This window comes from Oncorhynchus nerka, linkage group LG26, assembly GCF_034236695.1.
Source record: "Oncorhynchus nerka isolate Pitt River linkage group LG26, Oner_Uvic_2.0, whole genome shotgun sequence".
Classification (NCBI taxonomy): Eukaryota; Metazoa; Chordata; class Actinopteri; order Salmoniformes; family Salmonidae; genus Oncorhynchus; species Oncorhynchus nerka.
In genome coordinates, this window is record NC_088421.1 from 10,350,921 (window position 1) to 10,373,829 (window position 22,909).

The 22,909-nt window shown below is 43.2% G+C and overlaps 1 protein-coding gene across 1 annotated transcript in view; it reads left to right on the forward strand.

Moving 5' to 3' along the window:
* The first annotated feature begins 12,567 nt into the window (after positions 1 to 12,567).
* The window catches only part of LOC135564652 (rho-related GTP-binding protein RhoN-like), a 49,213-nt gene continuing 38,871 nt past the window's right edge, over positions 12,568 to 22,909 (forward strand). Inside the window, exons 1-2 of the mRNA XM_065010071.1 lie at positions 12,568 to 12,982; positions 13,551 to 13,638. Coding sequence (XP_064866143.1) covers positions 12,881 to 12,982; positions 13,551 to 13,638 — 190 coding nt within the window. The 5' untranslated portion in view covers positions 12,568 to 12,880. The remainder of the gene's footprint in view (positions 12,983 to 13,550; positions 13,639 to 22,909) is intronic.

Here is a 22,909-nt window from a genome sequence, read left to right on the forward strand (position 1 = left end):
AGAGTGCCTGGAATCCGGAGTCCCTTTTCGATACCTTCCTTCACGGACTCTCTGAGGTGATAAAGGTTGAGCTAGCTGCTCTGGAATTACCAGTGGACCTCGACTCCCTCATCGCCCTCTCCATTAGAATTGATGGGCGTCTAAGGGAACGCAGGAGTGAGAGGAGGTCTGGCCTGGGTCACACTCATTCATCCGCAGTGGCTCGCTCGAATCCGGAAGTCCCTGAAGGCTATTCTTCTGAGAGGATCCGAAGCCACCTGAGCCTCCTCAAGAATCATCGATGATGGGTGAGTCTGACACACCAGAACCTACACAACTGGGAAGGGCTAGGTTATTGCCTAGGGAACATTCCCGCAGGCTAAGCTCCAGTTGCTGTCTGTATTCTGGAGCTGTGGGGCATTATATAGCCACCTGCCCAGTTAAGAGACCAGACACCTTAGTTGGTACAAGCATTCTGGTGAGTCTGACTGGGACTCTAAGTCCCATTACCCGTACTCCTTTTTATGAGAGCTTGATGTGGGGAGACCAGTCTAAGTCTCTCCGGGTGCTTATTGATTCTGGGGCAGATGAGAGTTTTATGGACGCTACCCTGGTATCAAAATTGGGTATTACTACGCAACTCTTCTCTGTTCCCATGGATGCCAGGGCACTGGACCGTCACTCCTTTGGTAGAGTCACGCACAGTACAAATCCCCTAAATATGCGGGTATCTGGAAACCACAGTGAGTCAATTCAGCTCCTCCTCATTAAGTCTCCCCACATACCTGTTGTTTTGGGTGTTTCTTGGCTCCAAAAACACAATGTTGACTGGACTACGGGTTCCATTCTGGGTTGGAGCCTATTTTGCCATTCACACTGCCTAAAAGAGGCACAGCCATCTCTGAAACGTCTGTCTCCAGGATTAAGTACGGCCTCGGATCTTTCTGCCATGCCCGCAGAGTATCAGGATCTCCTGGTTTTCAGCAAGACTGGTGCTACCTCCCTTCCTCCACATCGTCCCTACGATTGTGCTATTGACCTCCTCCCGGGCACCACACTGTCACGAGGTCGGCTATATTCCCTGTCAGGACCTGAGACCAAGGCCATGGAGGAGTACATCGAGGACTCACTGGCTGTTGGGAGTATTCACCCTTCTGTCTCTCCTGCCAGCGCAATATTCTTCTTTGTGGGGAAAAAGGAGAAGACCCTGCATCCATGTATTGATTACCAGGGTCTCAATGATATTATGATTACAAATCTGTACCCTCTACCACTCCTCTCCTCAGCTTTCAAACCTCTCCAGGGGGCTACTATCTTCTCCAAACTGGACCTTCGGAATGTCTACCATCGTATGCGGATACGCGAAGGAGACGAGTGGAAGACAGCTTTCAACACTGCCAGTGGACATTTTGAGTACCTAGTTATGCCGTTTGGACTCACCAACGCGCCTGCCATTTTCCAGGCTCTGGTCAACGATGTGCTCCGGGACATGTTGAATCGTTTTGTTTTTGTCTACCTCGACGACATCCTGGTTTTCTCTCGTTCTGCCCAGGAACACATTCTCCATGTTCGACAGGTTCTTCAGCACCTCTTGGAGAATCAGTTGTTTGTAAAGGCTCAGAGGTGTGAGTTCCACCGCTCCACTATCTCCTTTCTAGGATACATTATGGCTGAGGGGAATGTACAGATGGATCAGGAGAAGGTGAGAGCGGTGGTGGATTGGCCCTAGCCCACGTTCAGGGTGCAGCTCCAACGGTTTCTGAGTTTTGCTCATTTCTACCGCTGTTTCATTCGGGGCTACAGCAACCTGGCGGCTCCTCTCTCTGCGCTCACCTCTCCCAAGGTACCGTTTACAAGGTCTCCAGCAGCGTACAAGGCTTTTGGGGATCTTAAGCAGTGATTCACTACTGCTCCTATCCCCATCCAGACCCAACTCGTCAGTTTGTGGTGGAGGTTGATGCTTCCAACATGGGAGTAGGGGCCGTTCTTCCCCAGCGATCCGTCCAGGACCAAAAGCTTTATCCCTGTGCCTTCATATCCCATCGTCTCAACTCTGCGGAAAGGAACTATGATGTTGGGAACTGGGAACTCCTAGCTGTGAAGATGGCTCTGGAGGAGTGAAGACACTGCCTGGAAGGGGCGGAACATCCATTCCTGGTATGGACGGATCATAAAAATGTAGAATACCTCCATACTGCCAAGCTCCTCAACCCAAGGCAAGCTAATTAGGCTCTGTTATTTACCAGGTTCAATTTTACCATCTCCTACCGACCAGGGTCAAAGAACGTGAAGCCGGACGCTCTATCCCATCTGTACAGTTCCACTGCCACTCCCTCTGAATCTGAGACCATCCTCCCTGCCTCTTGTTTGGCAGCTTCTGTCGTTTGTGGAATTGAGGCTCTGGTTCGCAAGGCACAGCATTCTCAGTCAGACCCTGGAATGGGCTCAGTCATCCAGGCTTACCTGTCATCCTGTTACTCGTCGAACACTGGCTTTCTTCTGTCAACGCACTGGCTTTCCTCCGTCAACGCACTGGCTTTCTTCTGTCAACGCACTGGCTTTCCTCCGTCAACACTCCCCCCCTCCAGGTGTTGCGTATTTATCCCTGTGTTTCCTGTATCTCTGTGCCAGTTTGTCTTGTCTGTTTCAAGTCAACCAGTGTGTTTTTCCCTGTGCTCCTGTTTTTGCTAGTCCTCCTGGTTTTGACCCTTGCCTGTTTTCTGGACTCTGTGCCTGCCTGCCTGACCAGTCTGCCTGCCCTAACCTAGAGCCTGCCTGCCTCCTGGACTCTGATCTGGTTTTGACCTTTTGCCTGTCCACGACTATTCTCTTGCCTACCCCTTTTGGAACTAATAAATATCAAACACTCAAACCATCTGCCTTCCGTGTCTGCATCTGGCCCTGGCCCTGAGCCCTTATAATATCTCATGATATATCTCTTGTTCACGGAAGACAGACGGAAGACCTAGCTGGCCACCTGTGCTAATTAGCTATCTAGCGTGCTCATCACATCTGCTAGGGTCAGTTTGTTATATCTGGAGTACTTCTCCTGTCCTATTCGGTGTCCTGTGTGAATCTAAGTGTGCGTTCTCTAATTCTCTCCTTCTCTCTTTCTTTCTCTCTCTCGGAGGACCTGAGCCCTAGGACCATGCCCCAGGACTACCTGACATGATGACTCCTTGCTGTCCCCAGTCCACCTGGCCATGCTGCTGCTCCAGTTTCAACTGACCTGAGCCCTAGGACCATGCCCCAGGACTACCTGACATGATGACTCATTGCTGTCCCCAGTCCACCTGGCCATGCTGCTGCTCCAGTTTCAACTGTTCTGCCTTACTATTATTCGACCATGCTGGTCATTTATGAACATTTGAACATCTTGGCCATGTTCTGTTATAATCTCCACCCGGCACAGCCAGAAGAGGACTGGCCACCCCACATATGCTCTCTCTAATTCTCTCTTTCTTTCTCTCTCTCGGAGGATCTGAGCCCTAGGACCGTGCCCCAGGACTACCTGATATGATGACTCCTTGCTGTCCCCAGTCCACCTGACTGTGCTGCTGCTCCAGTTTCAACTGTTCTGCCTTATTATTATTCGACCATGCTGGTCATTTATGAACATTTGAACATCTTGGCCATGTTCTGTTATAATCTCCACCCGGCACAGCCAGAAGAGGACTGGCCACCCCACATAGCCTGGTTCCTCTCTAGGTTTCTTCCTAGGTTTTGGCCTTTCTAGGGAGTTATTCCTAGCCACCGTGCTTCTACACCTGCATTGCTTGCTGTTTGGGGTTTTAGGCTGGGTTTCTGTACAGCACTTTGAGATATCAGCTGATGTACGAAGGGCTATATAAATACATTTGATTTGATTTGATTTGTGTGTAAACATGAGGGGGGGGCTCAGTATGCTGTGCTTACATCTTGAGGATAAAACTCCTATGAGGCCAATTGACTTTTATAGAATCATCAATCAGAATGAATTGTTTTCAGTATGCTTCAGTCAAGTAGTGTGCATTGCATTATTAATGTCGTTGCAAAGCACCACTAAGGCCCAAAGTCGCAGAACAAATGTTAAAAAATGTTGTCACTGCTGCAGCACTGTCTGTGCTCCTGAACAACTAGGTGCCCTGAGAGTTCTTCTTCTGTTTTGACTAAGTAGGTTATTACAGTTCTGCTTTACAGCATTATACATTCAGTAATGTGGCCTGGATAAGGCAAGAGAGGGAGCTGTGGGTTCAGACGTCTGGAAGCAGAGGCGTCATGTCCATAGGGGACACAAGGGCACATGCCCCCTTAGATTTGTCCTGTTTTTATGCGTTGGGTCACTTGTTTGGGTTATTTTCTTTTGGTGCCGAGTTATTGAGATATGACCCAGCGGGTCAGATCAGAAGACTGGAGGTGTAGTTTAGTAGTTATTTTTTGCCATTCCTGTTAATTTGTTCTGTTCTATAGTTATCACATGTTAAGGTTGAACATTTACATTTTTGTAGCTTAGTTGGGGCTTACAGAAGTTTATGAGTTCCATAACAGTCTATGAAAAATTCAATTTTTAGGATACATACCCCCATATTATAATATGTAATAAATAATCCTAATATTCTAGAAGAATGTGTAAAATGCTAAACATTTTAAGGAACACTTATTTGCAGTATGTAAACTTCACATAATGAACAGGAATGACATTTGCTCTCAAGGGTGGCCAATAAGATCGTTCTGAAGGCCACGCCCGCAATCAGCCATGCCTCCTAAAAATATATATATATATTTTTTTACATTAGCAGATGCTCTTATCCAGAGCAATTTACAGTAGTGAGTGCATACATTTTTGCACTTTTTTGTGCTGGTCCCCCATGGGAAAATAGTTATATGACAACCATGCTCTCACCAAGCTCTAAGAAACATGGTTCTGTGATAGCTGGGTAGCTTGTCTGACTATCCTATCTGCCATGCAAAAATTGCTTTAATTATTTGGTTATGATACTACAGTATAGCTATACCAATGTGGCAGTTGTACTAATCTCCTAAGACATAAAAGTTATTGAAGAATCAATGTACATAATTCATTAAAATGACAACTGAACAGGTAAAGAGGTATGCTTAGATAACCTATGCAGAAAAAAATATACATCTTTTTTTTATACATAGAACTGAAGGAAAAAGCTGTTTCAGGTGTTTTAAAAATGCTAAATTCTCAGACTTGCAAGCCAGCCTCTGGACCACCCCCTTCCATCATCACGCACTTCACGCCCCCTCTAAAATAATGGGTGCCTTGAAGCCTCTGTCTGGAAGGCACATTGATGGAGTCTGTAGAGTGCTCAAAATAAACCAGGTCTCTAACATCTTCCCTGCTCAAGAACAAGCAATTACCGGTAAGTTTGCAAACATGTCTTGATATGGAAATAGAGACCTAATTATCAAAACATGCAAAAGTCATGACTAGAAAGAACAGGCTTAAATAACGGAGCAACAAACAGAATATTTGCGCTCCAAACCTACTGTAATTGAATTGCATGCATCTGACTAGCTCTCGAGAACCCAAGACCTTACTTGCCAGGTCGTTCAAGATTGAAGTCGAAATTGGACGTCTATCCATGTCCTGAGGATGCGGGAAATGTCTTTCAAAACCAAACACGAAGCATAACAGTGAGCCCTATTGCCATCAAGTAGGCTTGGGTTTTGCTAAAGTAGATGGATGTAATCCTATGACTTTGGATCAGAAGGTTGCAGTTGTGGACACTGGTTTCAATTTTTTATTTTAACACTATCCCAAACCTTAACCCTTACCTTAACCATTTGGAATGAGTGCCTAAACTTAACCCTTAACTTATAAATTTGATGTTTGGAGAAATGGAATGATACCAAGCAGCAAGAACAACAAAACACTTTGAAATATAACGTTTGGAGCAACTTCGAAATTAGAATTTGTAAGTTTGGAGAACGAGGATAAACATCTAATTATGCAGTGAGACTGTGAGAGCTTGTTGGCCATACAGCCATAGAGTTCTCATTTGAACAATTGACCAAGGCAGGGCAAATGTGTATATGCCTACAGCTGTCCTGACGCTTGTCTAATGTTAATAATCACTGCGTGCAATACGGATTTGGAAACATCAGAAACTCTATTTTCATATCTACCCCAAATCATTTTACAAATAGAAAAGATACACTTATTGTGCGCCCTTTTAACACTGATTCTCACAATTAAGCCCTTTTTCTACTTACCCAGAGACAGATGAACTCATGGATAAAATAAAAAAATAATCTGGAGTAGAAAAAGGACTTAATTGCCAAAATCTCGCACAATACTTTTAAGTTGAGTGTTCAAGGTTTCCAAAACCATACATCAATCAGGATCATTCTGTTTCCAGATAGAGTGATCCACACTTGACCAAACCACCTCAGCCAATCGAAAGGGATATGGAATGACTCCAATGTAGCATTGAGTCATGAGAAGGGCTATTATCCAACCAAACTCTGACATGTGTTTCTCTGTCTTTTAGGTTACATGGGACCTAACTACCCCCCCCCCCCCCCCAAAAAAAAGCTAATGTTCTGTCAACTCAACGGCCCACCCAAATAATGTTGTTGACTCGTCCTTTACCTGTATTTGTGGTCAAATCATAAATTTGAGAAAAAACATTGGGTAATAGGCCTCTCCGTCCATAAACTTGTCTGAAACAGACGTCTTCAAAAATGCTTTCTATTTCATATAAGGTGACCTCACATGCTTTGGCTGAGACGTCTCATTGGCTCAGTGACTGAGCTGGAAAATAAACTGTTTACTTGTCATGGATATTTATAATGATTGGTAGAATGCAGTGCCTTCAGAAAGTATTCATGCCCCTTGACTTATTTGACATTTTGTGGTGTTACAGCATGAATTCAAAATGTATTAAATATATATTTTCCATCACCCATCTACACACAATAACCCATAATGACAAAGTGAAAACATGTTTTATTTTTTTTTGCAAATGTATTGAAAATTAAATACAGAAATAGCTCATTTACATAAGTATTCACACCCCTGAATCAATACATATTAGAATCACCTTTGGCAGTGACTACAACTGTAAGTCTTTCTGGATAAGTCTCTAAGAGCTTTGCATACCTGGATTGTACAATCTTTGCCCATTATTCCTTTTAAAATTCTTCTAACTCTGTCAAGTTGGCTGTTTATCATTGCTAGACAGACATTTTCAAGTCATAGATTTAAGCTGATTTAAGCTGATTTAAGTCAAAACTGTAACTAGGCCACTCATAAACATTCAATGTCATCTTGGTTAGCAACTCCAGGTTATATTTGGCCTTGTGTTTTAGGTTATTGTCCTGTTGAAAGGGGAATTTGTCTCCCAGTGTCTGTTGGAAAGCAGTTCTTCTGTAGGATTCTGCCTGTGCTTAGCACTATTCTGTTTCTTTATGTATGTAAAAAAATTGTCTAGTCGTTGCCGATGACAAGTTTACCCATAACATTATCAGAACTCAGGATAAGACCCAGATGCAGACAGCTAGAGTCACATGTTTATTGACTCAAATAGGGGCAGGAAAAAGACAGGTCAATGGCAGGCAGAGGTCCATAATCCAGGGCAGAGTCAATAAGGTACAGAACAGCAGACAGACTTGGGGTCAGGACAGGCAGAGGTTCGTAAAGGGGTCAGAGTCAGGGAGGTACAGATCGGCAGGCAGGCTCTGGGTCAGGGCAGGCAGAATGGTCAGAACTGGGGAAACTAGGAAACAGAACTTGAGAAAGCAGGGAGACGGGAAAACATGCTGGTAAGACCTGAAAAGACAAGATAAACTGGCAACAGACAAACAGAGAACACAGGTTTAAATATACTGGGGATAATGAGGAAGATGGGCAACACCTGGAGGGGCCTGGAGGCAAGCACAAAGACAGGTGAAACAGATCAGGGTGTGACAAACATGATGCAGCCATCACCATCCTTGAAAACATGAAGAACATGAACATGAGTAACAACTCAGTGTTGTGTTGAATTTTCCCCATTCATAACACTTTGTATTCAGGAGATAAAGTTAAAGAAATCAAGTTTATTTTCCATGTTTTTGCAGTTTTACTTTAGTGCCTTATTTGCAAACAGGATGCATGTTTTGGAATAGTTTTTCTGTACCAGGCTTCCATATTGTCACCATGTCATTTAGGTTAGAATTGTGGAGTAACTACAATGTGTAGCCATCCTCAGTGTTCTCCTATCACAGCCATTAAACTCACCAATTGGCCTCATGGCAAAATCACTGAGCTGTTTCCTTCCTCTTGCAACTGAGTTAGGAAGGATGCCTGTATCTTAGTAGCAGTGGTGTAAAGTATTTAAGTACAAATACTTGAAAGTACTACTTAAGCAGTTTAAGTATCTGTACTTTACTAGTTATATTTTGGACAACTTCCCTTCCCTTTACATTTTACTCCATACATTTTCCCTGACACTCAAAAGTATGCATTACATTTTGAATGCTTAGCAGGAAAATAAAATGATCTAATTCACACACTTATCAAAAGAACATCCTTGTTCATCCCTACAACCTCTTATCTGATGGACTCACTAAACTCATGCATAGTTTGTACATTTTGTCTGAGCGTTGGATTTGGCTATCCGTAAATAAATAAAAAACAAGAAAATATGCCGTCTGGTTTGCTTAACATAAGGACTTTGAAATGATTTATACATTTACTTTCGATTCTTAAGTATATTTGATCAATTGCATTTACTTTTGATACTTAAGTATATTTAAATCCTGTAACGCTCGTCAAAATGGGTAGACCAAGGCGCTTTTGGGTTCATCATATTTTATTTAAATGTGAACCAGCAACAAAACAATAAAGAGAAACAAACAAACAAACTTACAGCCTTGAAGGGCTCAAAAGCAACAATACAAAAACAAGATCCCACAAACAACAGGTGGGAAAAGGCTACCTAAATATGATCCCCAATCAGAGACAACGAGAGACAGCTGCCTCTGATTGGGAATCATACTAGGCCAACATAGAAATACAAAAACTAGACGGCACATAGAAATAATAAACTAGAACACCCCCCAGTCACGCCCACCATAGAAAATAAAGGCTTTCTATGGTCAGGACGTGACAGTACCCACCCAAAGGTGTGGACTCCGGACGCAAAACCGGAAACCAAAAGGTAGGGTTAGGGGGGATGTCTAGTGTCGGTGGCGGCTCTGGTGCGGGACGAAGAACCCTCTCATCCCGCGGATCCTCCAGCATCGGAGGCGGCTCAGGTGTGGGACGAAGAACCGGTCATGAAGCTGGAGGATCCGGATCGTGGACCGTCTCAGGAGGCTCCGAACCGTGGACCGTCACCCCGGAAGCTCTGGACCGTGGACCGTCGCCCGGAAGCTCTGGACCGGGAACTGTCGCCGGAAGCTTGGTGCATGGGACCGGCACTGGTGGTACCGGGCTGGTGACACGCACCTCAGGACGAGCGTGAGGAGCAGGCACAGGACGTACTGGACTGTGGAGGCGCACTGGAGGCCTGATGCATGGGACCGGTACAGGTGGCACCGGGCTGATGACATGCACCTCAGGGCGAGTGCGGGGAGGAGGCACACGACGTACTGGACTGTGAAGGCGCACTGGAGGTCTAGAGTGTAGAGCTGGCACAACCCGTCCTGGCTGGATGCTCACTTTAGCCCGGCAAGTGCAGGGCGCTGGCACAGGATGCACTGGGCTGTGAAGGCGTACTGGAAACACAGTGCGTAGAATCGGCACAGGATATCCTGGTCCGAGGAGGCGTACTGGAGACCAGGAGCGCTGAGCCAGCACAACCTGTCCTGGCTGGATGCTCACTTTCACACAGCAAGTGCGGGGAGCTGGCATCGAGTGCACCGGGCTGTGAATGCGCAATGGAGACACAGGGCGTATCATCGCATAACACGGTGTCTGAACTGTCACACACTCCTTGAAGCGAGTGCCGGGAGTTGGCTCTGGTCTGAAACCTGGCTCCGCCAACCACCCCGTGTTCCGGGGGGCTGCCTCTCGTGCTTGCGTCGTGGTTACAAACCCTGGAGTCGTCGTTGATCCTCCTTCGCTGCCTGCTTCCACGGCAGGCTCTTTTCTCCTGCCAATATGTCATCCCAAGTCCAGGATGTTCTCTCCCTAATCTCGTCCAAAGACCAGGATGCCATTACCTCCCGGGCACGCTGCTTAGTCCATTGTTGGTGGGATCTTCTAACACTCGTCGAAATGGGTAGACCAAGCCGCAGCGTGATTTGGGTTCATCATGTTTTATTTAAATGTGAACCAGCAACAAAACAATAAGGCGAAACAAACAAACGAACTTACAGCCTTGTAGGGCTCAAAAGCAACAATACAAAAACAAGATCCCACAAACCACAGGTGGGAAAAGGCTACCTAAATATGATCCCAAATCAGAGACAACGATAGACAGCTGCCTCTGATTGGGAACCATACCAGGCCAACATAGAAATACAAAAACTAGACTACACATATAAATAATAAACTAGAACACCCCCCAGTTATGCCCTGACCTACTTCACCAGAGAAAATAAAGGCTTTCTATGGTCAGGATGTGACAAATCCAAATACTTTTAGACTTTTACTCAAGTACTATTTTACTGTGTGACTCATTTTCTATGAAAGTATCTTTACTTTTACTCAAGTATGGCAAATGGGTACTTTTTCCACCACTGCTTTGTAGTGACTGGTTTTAAGTGTAATTTATAACTTCACCATGCTCAAAGGGATATTCAATGTCTGCTTTTTAAAGTTGACCCACCTACCAATAGTTGCCTTTCTTTGCGAAGCTTTGGAAAACCTCTCTGGTCTTTGTGGTTGAATTTGTGTTTGAAATTCACTGCTCAACTGAGGGACCATACAGATAATTGTGTGTGGGGTAGTGTGGGGTACAGCGATAAGGTGGTCATTAAAAATCATGTTAAACACTATTATTGCACACAGAGTGAGTCCATTCAACTTATTATGTGACTTGTTAAGCACATTTTCACTCCTGAACTTATTTAGGCTTGTCATAACAAAAGGCTTGAATACTCAAGACATTTCAGCTTTTCTATGTTTTAATTCATGTGTAAAAATGTCTAAAATCATAATTCCACTTTGTCATTATAGGGTATTGTGTGTAGGCCAGTGATACAAAATCGAAACGTAATCAATTTTACATTCAGGCTGTAACACAACAAAATGTGGAAACAGTCCAGAAGGTGAATACTTGCTGAAGGTTCTGGATATTCCAACACCATTCTGTTGTTTGTGACCAGTCCTAGCAGGGGAAGAAAAACATTGTTTTTTTTTAACATACTTAATTACAATTTTTGGGAAGGAAAGCTATTTCACTCATATTGTTTCTAATTATAAGTTGTATTTCATAGAAATATGGAACACTGGAAAAGTTACTTTCATATATTGCCACCACTGGACCAGAGAGAGACTGTGCTCTGTGTCCACCTGCTGCTCAGAAGAAGCACTGCACAGCTCATTGCGTTTAACTCTGGTTAAAATATATGACTTGTGTCATAGAGTGGAGTTAGTCATGGACAGGAGGTAAGGGGAGCTCACACAGCCATGTAATGGTACTCTCTGTATCTCATCTCTGATTAACTGCATGCTGAGAAAGTTGAAGTAAATAAGATATGTATTGGTGGAATTCAGTGATGCCTCTACAAGTTAAATGTAGTCTGTATCATACAAGGGAAACCCTATTTCTGCAAATATATTATATATTACTTATGAATCATTTAGGCCCATTGAAACCCCCCAAAACAATATATTCTTGGTTCAATAATCTTTCGGGAAGATGGTAGGCTAATGCTGATGGCTCAGCGTGGGTTTCTTTTCCTATAGATAAAATACCACTCCTCACCAAAGGGAGGCAGTAAAAGCCTGTAGAAAAAAATATGTAACAACTCGTTTGTGACCTCACTGAATTGTAAACCGGTCTGCCTCAGGTGGCATTTATATCTCACTTGAAACAACAACAGTGCGTGAAACATGGACGTTTCAGTCGAAGAGCTTCCAAATGGATAGGGAAGTGATCCATTGATATGTAATAAGACAGGGTTGGGCTGAGTGGGTTAAGACTTCCTTCCACAACATGATGCTTCAAGATACAGTGATAACTGATACTTATTACCAGTGGCTTGTTCTCTGTCCTCTGGCGATCTACTAAAACTCCGGTCACAAGGGGGACACGATCCATCACACCATACACGCTTCATCCCCCCATAGTTGTAGCCTACCTCTCCAATGCATAATACAAAAATACTTTCCTTTTCATTTGTTTTTAGAATGTATAAGACACTCCCACGTAACATTAAAATATACGTTAGACCTATAAATCATGTATAAAGGGGTTTATACCCCGTTTATAAACTGTTCGACTAATTATTAGTCTAGTTTTACAGTTTATAACTATGTAATAAACAGTCAGTACATTCGTTGAAATGTGTATCTCAACACAATCCTCAAAGCTATAAATAAAAGTCATGAGATGTAGCCCAATTATAATATGTGCGCCACTGCGCCACTGTTAGACAAGTACGGAGACAAGCTATCAAACAAGTAAATGAGCACGGAGGCACGAGGACCAACTCGCTGTCGTTGGGAGCGTGTATGGGCAAGGCGTGGCCAATTAACGAGTTTGGAGGGGGGTCTGCGTGCTACTGCTGAGTGCTGCTGTTGCGGGCAAGGTGGGTGTAAACAGGCATTGAGAGGATAGCTGGTGTAACCGTGGGAACCGAGGGCTGCACGGGGTGGACTGGGGAGGACACATAGTAGGGCGCGCCACAATCGGGGCATGTACCTGCTGGGTTTTCCTTGAGTTCCAGTCTCACCTTATATCCACATCGGATGGTGAATGAAACCGATCCGCGTTCAGAACAGACACACTGACAGACAAAGATGGAAAGTCAAGGCAGCCGCTGTAAGATCGTGGTGGTCGGAGATACGCAATGTGGTAAAACGGCGCTCCTACATGTTTTTGCGAAGGACTGCTATCCCGAGGTAAGTGTCCTGATATATATATATATATATATAGGCTATGAAGTCTTGCGTTATGAGCACGACTGTCAACACTTGAAAACAGGCAACTGGATCATTTAAGAGTGGCGTGTAGGTCATCGCGGTTGGGAAGGAAGCAAAAAATAAATGTCAAGACGGACACCGAAACCAAATAGAACAACCAGAGCTTCTTTATTCTAGTCTTTTAACCCCAATGTCTTGATTTAAATTATGAGCCAGAGGTGTGCACGCACCTGCGTTAGACATTTCTAAGAGAGAGAGAGAGAGAGACGGAAACTGAAAGACAGGGAAATAATGTGCATCTTTAAATATAAAATGGTCATTATTATTAGTGATTAAAGAATATAGACTCATATAATGTATTTCGGAGTGTATTCGATTTCCCATTGTCGTTAATATGGTATCGGGGTGTTATTAGCAACTAGACCTATATTGTTTTAATATAGCCTATATATTTGTATGATACATTACATGTACGTAGTTGAACGTCTAACCTACGTTACGCCTATGCTATTAGTGCTTTACTAATCAAGATGCACCCCTTTTCCAGAACTATGTCCCCACCGTTTTTGAAAACTACACGGCCAGTTTTGAAATCGAAAAACAGAGGATTGAGTTGAACATGTGGGACACGTCAGGTAAGACTATTTCTCCTCTCTGCATCTATCTCCTAAAGGCTGATGACAAATCAATCCCTCTGGCTGCTCAGCTTGGCAGTGATGACAGTCCATGTCTGCAACCGTGGGAGGGCTGCTTCAATCATTTTGGGTTTTTCAAGCAGCCACCCCACTCTGCTGAATTGCTTTGACCATGTCGACTGACTGACTTTTGCTTGAGGCATCTGCTATTTATGATTGTTTCCTTTGCTGAAAATCTCCAGTGCCACAGCCCTTTCTCTCAGCGCTGCACTCTGTTTACATTCCTCTCTCTGCGGAGCGCTGCGTGTGGCCGGGCTGTTCCCATGCTCTGTCCAGTGGCCAGAAGACTGCTGGGGGGTCGGGGAGGGGCAGGAGCAGGGGCTGAAGCAGTATGGCCGGCCGGCCGACTGACTGGCCCACAGAAATGATCTCAACCCATCCATTCTGTTTCAGTTGTGTTTGACTGTGGTTACAGTTGCACTAGCTCTCAATCCACTCCTATCAGTGCCAAATGGCTGCAAATAGTGTTTCTCTGGACGTTAACTGACCTTGTCGATAATGGGTCAGCCAGTGTTTGGTTTCAGCTATGGACCCTCTATCTGAGGGATTTAGAATACAGATGCCCGCCATGGTGGGAAAGCAACTTGGGTTTGCCTCATTGACACCACATCTCCAGACTTGAGAGGGGGTGATTGTGGCCCATCTGTGTGGAATGCCATGCTCTAGTTTCAGCTCTCAGCCCAGGGCCTTCAGGCTGAAGCTGTAAGTGCAGCTTAGAGATCCACTGTCTGGTCAAAACAGTATCTGAAACATCTCTGACTGGCTGACTGAGTGACTGAGAAGCCTGGGTATGTAATTGAACCCCCAGGGGAATCCCCGTCTATTGCCATAAACATTCCTAAACCTAAAAACATCCTAGCAACCGATGATGATGATGGGGGTATTGCCGTTTTTACACGGTCATATAGCTGAGAGTGTTTTCTTTTGAGGGGATTTTCTATGTGTGGGAGGGACCTGGTGTTGACCCTGAGAGTAAATCTACTTGAGTCTGTCAGTGAGGGCTGAAGAAGTCTCTGTGGCTGGGAGGAAGGAATCAGTGGGTCAGAAGTATTCATTATCTCCTCCATAGCTTTGGACCGGGGGGCTTCTGTAATGGTAGCAGGGTTGTGCTTCTGTCTGTCCATATCTAACCCTTTGATGATGACTGAAAATGGGTGATTAGTCTTTTATCTTCAGTAAAGAGAAAAAAAAACCTCTCTCTTTACTCCATCTACCAACATGATATCACCCACCCAGCCTACCAGCCTCAAGCAAGTTACACTCAAGAGTGTGTGTGCTCACATGCCTGCCTATTTACTCCTTGGTTCGTATCAAACACAGATGCTCATGTTTTCACTCCAGATGTAAATGAGTTAACGGATGTTCTCCTATGGTAAAAACACTCAAACATTTCAATAAAGAGAGAAAGGTCAGGTTTCTGCCTCTGACTTCCTGCCCTTCTTTTTTCCATACTTTTAATTCCACCCTTCTCATCACCCCCTCTTCTGCCCTCTCACTCGTCGTCCCCCCTCTCCCCTGCGCTGGCAGCAGCAGGGTATTGCCAGGGACCATGTGTCTTTTCCACTCCGTTTTGCCTGGCTGCATGGCCACTATCTGGACCCACTATGTAATTACTGTGAAGAAGCTTTTGCATATGCAGTAGACCCCTCGCTGGCGTTCATAAACTAAAGCCAATATGGCGGCCATAACTTACTCGTGTGTAGCACAGGACCAGGGTCTGTAGAACGCCTCCTGTAATCTATAACCAGTGGTAGAGAAAGTACCCAATTGTCATACTTCCGTAAACAATAAGCCTACCTTCATAGAAAATGACTCAAGTAAAAGTGAAAGTCACTCAGTAAAATACTACTGGAGTAAAAGTCTTAAAATGATTTTGTTTTAAATATACTTAAGTATCAAAAGTAAATGTAATTGCTAAAGGTACATTATTTTCTTTAGGAATGTAGTGCAGTTAAAGTAGAAGTTGTCAAAAATATAAATAGTAAAGCGAAGTACAGATACCCCCCAAAATACTTAAGTAATACTTTCAAGTATTTTTACTGAAGTACTTCACACCACTGTCTATACCCACCCAACAGCAACTCTGTATAACAATGTACCAGGATCAGCTCAGTTGGTTTCACTCCATCTGCCATCCACCTAGTTAGTGTCTGGTAATAAGATGGAGAGTGCATTAGTAATAACATATCAGTTGAACACAAGAGACTCCCCGTGGTCTCCGAATATCACTGATTCAGTCATTATTGATTAGTCCTTGAGGTGTGTTCTGTTTCAGGAGCTGGAGTCTAAGCCTCCTCATTTACACTTTTACAGCCTCTGTGGTCTGATAGGTCTCAGTGGGTTTGGTAGGACGTGTATTGCCATTAACAAGGTCACGGTGCCTATTGTTTTAGTGTGTCAGTAGACCATTGATTAGGTTAGCCTCGGTGATCTGTTGTTCTCCAGACCAGCAGGGTTTCTAGTAATCACAGGATGGAAGAAAACAGAGGTGAGGTTGATCTAATTAGGGTCATGACTGTGTCTAGGTACTGTGTGTGTGTGTGTGTGTGTGTGTGTGTGTGTGTGTGTGTGTGTGTGTGTGTGTGTGTGTGTGTGTGTGAGAGAGTGTGTGTGTGAGGGTGTGTGTGTGAGAGTGTGTGTGTGAGAGTTTGTGTGTGTGTGTGTGCGTGCGTGTGTGTGTGTGTGTGTGTGTGTGTGTGAGAGTGAGTGTGTGTGTGTGTGTGTGTGTGTGTGTGAGAGAGAGAGAGTGTGTGTGTGTGTGTGTGTGTGTGCGTGCGTGCGTGCGTGCGTGCGTGCGTGCGTGCGTGCGTGTGTGTGTGTGTGTGTGAACCGGTGTCTTCGTGAATAGGATGGTTAATTTAAATAGGCATAAACAGAAACAGGGCCATTATGGCTGTCCAGAACCAGAGGGAAACTGGCAGCTGCTTTGTATTCCCCCTGCATTACGCCACAGACCATCTGGAGGATTAAGTCAATTAGAAACTGATTGAGTGGAATGCAAATGAGAATGTTTGTCTGTGTTTGTGTGTGTGTGTGTGTGTGTGTGTGTATGTATTGTGGGAGAGGGCATAGTCTCTGTATGCATGTCTGTTTATCTGTCTTTGGCATCTGTGTATTTGTGTATCTAAATAGCAGTAGCGAGGACTTTTATATAAAAAGCCAGCGATGACTGACAAACCGTTGCTCCTTGAGTTCAAATGTCACCATTCCTAACCCCATTCCGAGCTGTGATTGGCCAAGCTAACTGACACTGGGTCACAATAGGTCTGTGCACCAATCAGTGACCAGTACTGGGTGCTCACGGTCACAGGTTATGATGCTCGTCAGCCAGTCTGAGTATTCATCCAGCCAATACTGTCATGCCCCCTGTACTGTGTCTCTTCCCAGTGTGGTGGTGCTGCACCATGGGAACTATCTCATCCAAGTCAGGCCTGGAACATTCTCCCACTCACAGCACAGCAAGGACTGTCCCAGGGAATATCTAAGTAACTCATGACAGTCATTCAGGCTTCTCCCACAGTCCCACACCACAGTCACATCTCTGTTTATGCTCTCTGATGGACTACGCCTGATTCCTTGTCTGTTGCGGGTCAGAGAATATTCTTTGTCATACTGTAGCATACTGTAGCTTCACACATATTTTGAATTATTTATCATTTCATTAGAGGCATTAGGCAATGTCAAACACCTCTCCAAAGAATGATCCACTTGCCTACTTGACCCTCCACATGTATTATAATGATTATTTTATAACACACAACAGGTGTTTCTGTAATTAGTGGGGTGATATATTTTTGATTTGAGCGATAATGACAAATAGCTTCAAACACCTTGCATCACTCTCACACACACACACACACACACACACACACACACACACACACACACACACACACACACACACACACACACACACACACACACACACTCCCATCACAGTCACAGTGACTTTTTAATGTTTCTTGTGACTATGTTTTTAGCTTAAAGCCACATTCTCAGTGCAGTGGACCATTAGGGCATCAAGAGCCCTGTATAAACAAGCTTAGATCACAGGGCCTTCCCTGCCCTAACCCTTTCCACTTGATTCATCTATAATAGCAACTGCATGAGCTACAAACCAAAACAGAGATGAAATAAAACCAACAGCCCCGTCTCCTGTGGCTGGCTGTAGCTGGAGGTCCTTCAGCAGAAACATGAAATGAGCAGCTCGCCTGGGTTGCCATGTTGATTTACAGTTCTAGACAGAGATGACTGGGGAAGATGACCTCAATGAGGTACTGCATCAGTCAGCCTTTTTTTTGCTCTTCCTCGTCGTGCTGTGATGCTACACTCATACGTTTTCGTCTCCTCCTTTAACTTCCCCCCCGAAGTTAAATCTTTATTGTCAGTATCCTGAATATCCTATTAGCTGCTGTTGACTAACTCACACATCTGCACTAGTCTACACTTCATGCTAGTCTCCTGACCTGCCTGGGGGTAGAACTGCCGAAACTTAAACCTGTTTTTATGATGATTAGCACGTAGCAGGCACACCCGCCGGTTAGGTACAGCCAGGGAGTGTACTGTGTGTCTGTCTGTGTGTGTGTGTGTTTGTCTGTGTTTCTGTGTGTCTGTGTGTGTGTTTGTCTGTGTGTATGTGTGTGTTTGTCTGTGGAAATGAGTGCTATGACCCTTGTTGACTCCCAGAGGAATTATTTTCATGAGAAAGGTGTTTAGATCGCGCACGGAGTTACATTTCAGATGAACTACCCATCCCCCCCCTCTCGCCCCAATTTATCTGTTTGAAAAGGCTCTATGATGATTTCCTCCCCCATTACTTTGCCATTGGAATGTCAAACGCTGCATTATGTCTGTTTTAGAACGATTGTTTCAGTGGAGAACAGGTGTATTCCTAATATAATAGGGAAGGTGTTGCCCAATAGCCAGACTCTATTTAGGACATGAAAAGGTACGTCAGGACTACTTAACCCTAACATGTCATCAGAGCACTTCAAACGGAAGTAGTTAGGAGAACACATTGTAAAAGATTCACCCTTAACGTCACCTACTCTTAGTTCCGTGGTCTGAAGAACACTGCCTATATTGTTATGCATATCCTATTCAACACATTGTAAAATGGTACGTCTCTTTATGTTTCAACATTCATAAAACAACCCAAAACACCAAAGACCATCACTAATAGTGTTGTATAACGCAAACTACCAAATGACCAATGGATGGTGCATCTGAACAGGAGCTGAACTTAAAAGCTAAACGTGTTTCTGCCGGGTCTGTGCATACAGACAGACAGACAGACAGGCGGGCAGGCGGACAGAAGGACAGACAGACAGTGTTGGAATGCATGAGAAGCTATTTCTGGACGGGGTGGTGATCTGGCTCTCCGTTGAGCCTCTGGCGGGGGTCGGCACTGTGGGGGGGTTTCATCCGGCCCCTCCCTATCCTCCCTTGCAGCTCCCCGTCCCTGGCTCCTATTTTGGAGTACCTCATACCCACTGGAGAAGAGCCTCCACAGTGCTGCGTCTCTCTTTTACATATAGACTAGAAGTAATAGCTGTGTTTGTGGTAGTGTTGCAAAAATTCTGGAAACCAAAATACAGATTTTTCCGATATCCCGGTTGGAGGATTGATAGATTTCCTGCTTATTCCATACTGATTCCAGGAATAATCCAACTGGGATTTCGGGAACACCTGTGAATTTTGGGAACGTTATTGGAATCTTGCACCCTAACATGTGGTGACTGTGGATGTACAGCATGTGGTCATGTACAGTAGATATCCTATTCATAGATACCGTAGCCACCTCACCGCACACTGTTCCACTGAGTGTCTGTGACAGTGTAGCCACCCAGAGGTCCAGGCTGCAGGGCTTTATGTCTACCCAGTCAGAGTGTCCCCTGGCTGTGTACACGTCTCTGACTCTCCCCCTAGAGCCTTGGGGTTCTCTTGGTCTGAGTCACTAACACTGTTCTCTGGCTGACTTCAGCCAGAGAGACAACAGGACCCTGGACAATTGAAAGAGGGAAACGAGGAAGAAAACATGAAGGAAAGAAGTGTCACGATCGTCGTATGGAGTGGACCAAAGTGCAGCGTGGTTAGAATACATTCTTCTTTATTTAATGAAGAACACGAAGAACACTTAAACAAAAACAACAAGACGACCGTGACCTCTATATAAACACTTTGCTAATGTGCAACATAACATAGACAATAACCCACAAAATACCCAAAGAAGATGGCTGCCTAAATATGGTTCCCAATCAGAGACAACGATAAACACCTGCCTCTATTTGAGAACCAATCTAGGCAACCATAGACCTACATATACACCTAGATGGAAACAACCCCATAAATCTACAAAACCTCTAGACAGTACAAACACCCTAGATGAGACAAAAACACACATACCACCCTCGTCACACCCTGACCTAACCAAAATATATAAAGAAAACAAAGACAATAGTCTGACATGGCCAGTTTCACGACCAAATTAGTTTTTTTTTTAAATGAACCACGTCCCTTCTCTCTCTCTCTCTCTCTCTCTCTCTCTCTCTCTCTCTCTCTCTCTCTCTCTCATTAGTTTTTACAGCTCTGTTCTGACCTGGAGTCAGCGACAGTGTGTAGGAGAGGAAAGGAAAGGAAAGGAAAGGAGGAGAGGAGCTATGAGAGGGCCAGTCAGCCTCACTGACAGGAACACACAGCCTATAATTAAACACACAGAATATCCAATTTAAGTCTAAGGCACTCGCTCAGACATACGCACGCACTCACTCACAAACACACAGATGTGACTATGCAAACACACAAACACACACACACACGCCCGCATACATACTTTTTTGAATAATCTAAAAACACAAAGGAACCATGCATACGGTACACCCAAGGTCAAGCTCCTCTCTGGGCTTATTATGTGCCATGTCCTTTTGAGTGGTATACTACACAGCCCCATGGTGAGCCTACTGCCCACCTGTTCCTCTCCCTGTTCCTCTGCCCTCTCACTATCTCCCAGCTCCTTATCTAGACACATAGTGGCTTTTGGGGGATTCCATTCAGACACTATCTCTAATGACATCCTCCCCTCTGATCCCTCTGCTATCTGATGATCTCTGACGATCTCTATATGACCGTCTGACCTTGGTCACAGACAGACAAAGGTCATACGATACGTCTCTGTCTGTACTGCCTCTCACGGGGAGGTGCTAGACACTGAGGCTTAACATACAATCTGCTAAACATATGTCTTTTTGATTGAACCTTTAGTTTGACAGGGACTCATGCTGAGACCAAGGTATCATTTACAGATGAGCCTTGCAATGTATACATCAATAATACACATCATTATACTGTACACATCAATAATACACATCATTATACTGTACACATCAATAATACACATCAATATACTGTACACGTCAATATCCTGTACACATCAATATAATGTATACATCAATAATACACATCAATATACTATACACGTCAATATCCTGTACACATCAATATACTATACACATCACTATACTGTATACATCAATAATACACATTACATTTACATTTACATTTAAGTCATTTAGCAGACGCTCTTATCCAGAGCGACTTACAAATTGGTGCATTCACCTTATGACATCCAGTGGAACAGTAGTGCACATCATTATACTGTACACATCAATAATACACATCAATATACTGTACACATCAATATACTGTACACATCAATATACTGTACACATCAATAATACACATCAATATACTGTACACATCAATAATACACATCAATATACTGTACACATCAGTACACTGTATACATCAATAATACACATCATTATACTGTACACATCAATAATACACATCAATATACTGTACACATCAATAATACACATCAATATACTGTACACATCAATATACTGTATACATCAATAATACACATCATTATACTGTACACATCAATAATACACATCAATATACTGTACACATCAATAATACACATCAATATACTGTACACATCAATATACTGTACACATCAATAATACACATCAATATACTATACACATCAGTACACTGTATACATCAATAATACACATCAATATACTGTATACATCAATAATACACATCATTATACTGTACACATCAATAATACACATCATTATACTGTACACATCACTATACTGTATACATCAATATACTATACACATCACTATACTGTATACATCAATAATGCACATCATTATACTGTACACATCAATATACTATACACATCACTATACTGTATATTTCAATAATGAACATCATTATACTGTACACATCAATATACTGTACACATCGATATACACATCAATATACTATACACATCAGTATACTGTATACATCAATAATACACATTATACTGTACACATCAATATACACATCAATATACTGTATACATCGATATACACATCAATATACTGTATACATCAATATACACATCAATATACTGTACACATCAATATACACATCAGTATACTGTATACTTCAATAATACACATTATACTGTACACATCAATATACTGTATACATCAATATACACATCAATATACTGTATACATCGATATACACATCAATATACTGTATACATCAATAATACACATCATTATACTGTACACATCACTATACTGTATACATCAATATACTATACACATCACTATACTGTATACATCAATAATGCACATCATTATACTGTACACATCAATATACTATACACATCACTATACTGTATATTTCAATAATGAACATCATTATACTGTACACATCAATATACTGTACACATCGATATACACATCAATATACTATACACATCAGTATACTGTATACATCAATAATACACATTATACTGTACACATCAATATACTGTATACATCAATATACACATCAATATACTGTATACATCGATATACACATCAATATACTGTATACATCAATATACACATCAATATACTGTACACATCAATATACACATCAGTATACTGTATACTTCAATAATACACATTATACTGTACACATCAATATACTGTATACATCAATATACACATCAATATACTGTATACATCGATATACACATCAATATACTGTATACATCAATAATACACATCAATATGCTGTACACATCAATATACACATATGTATACTCTATACTTCAATAATACACATTATACTGTACACATCAATATACTGTGTACAT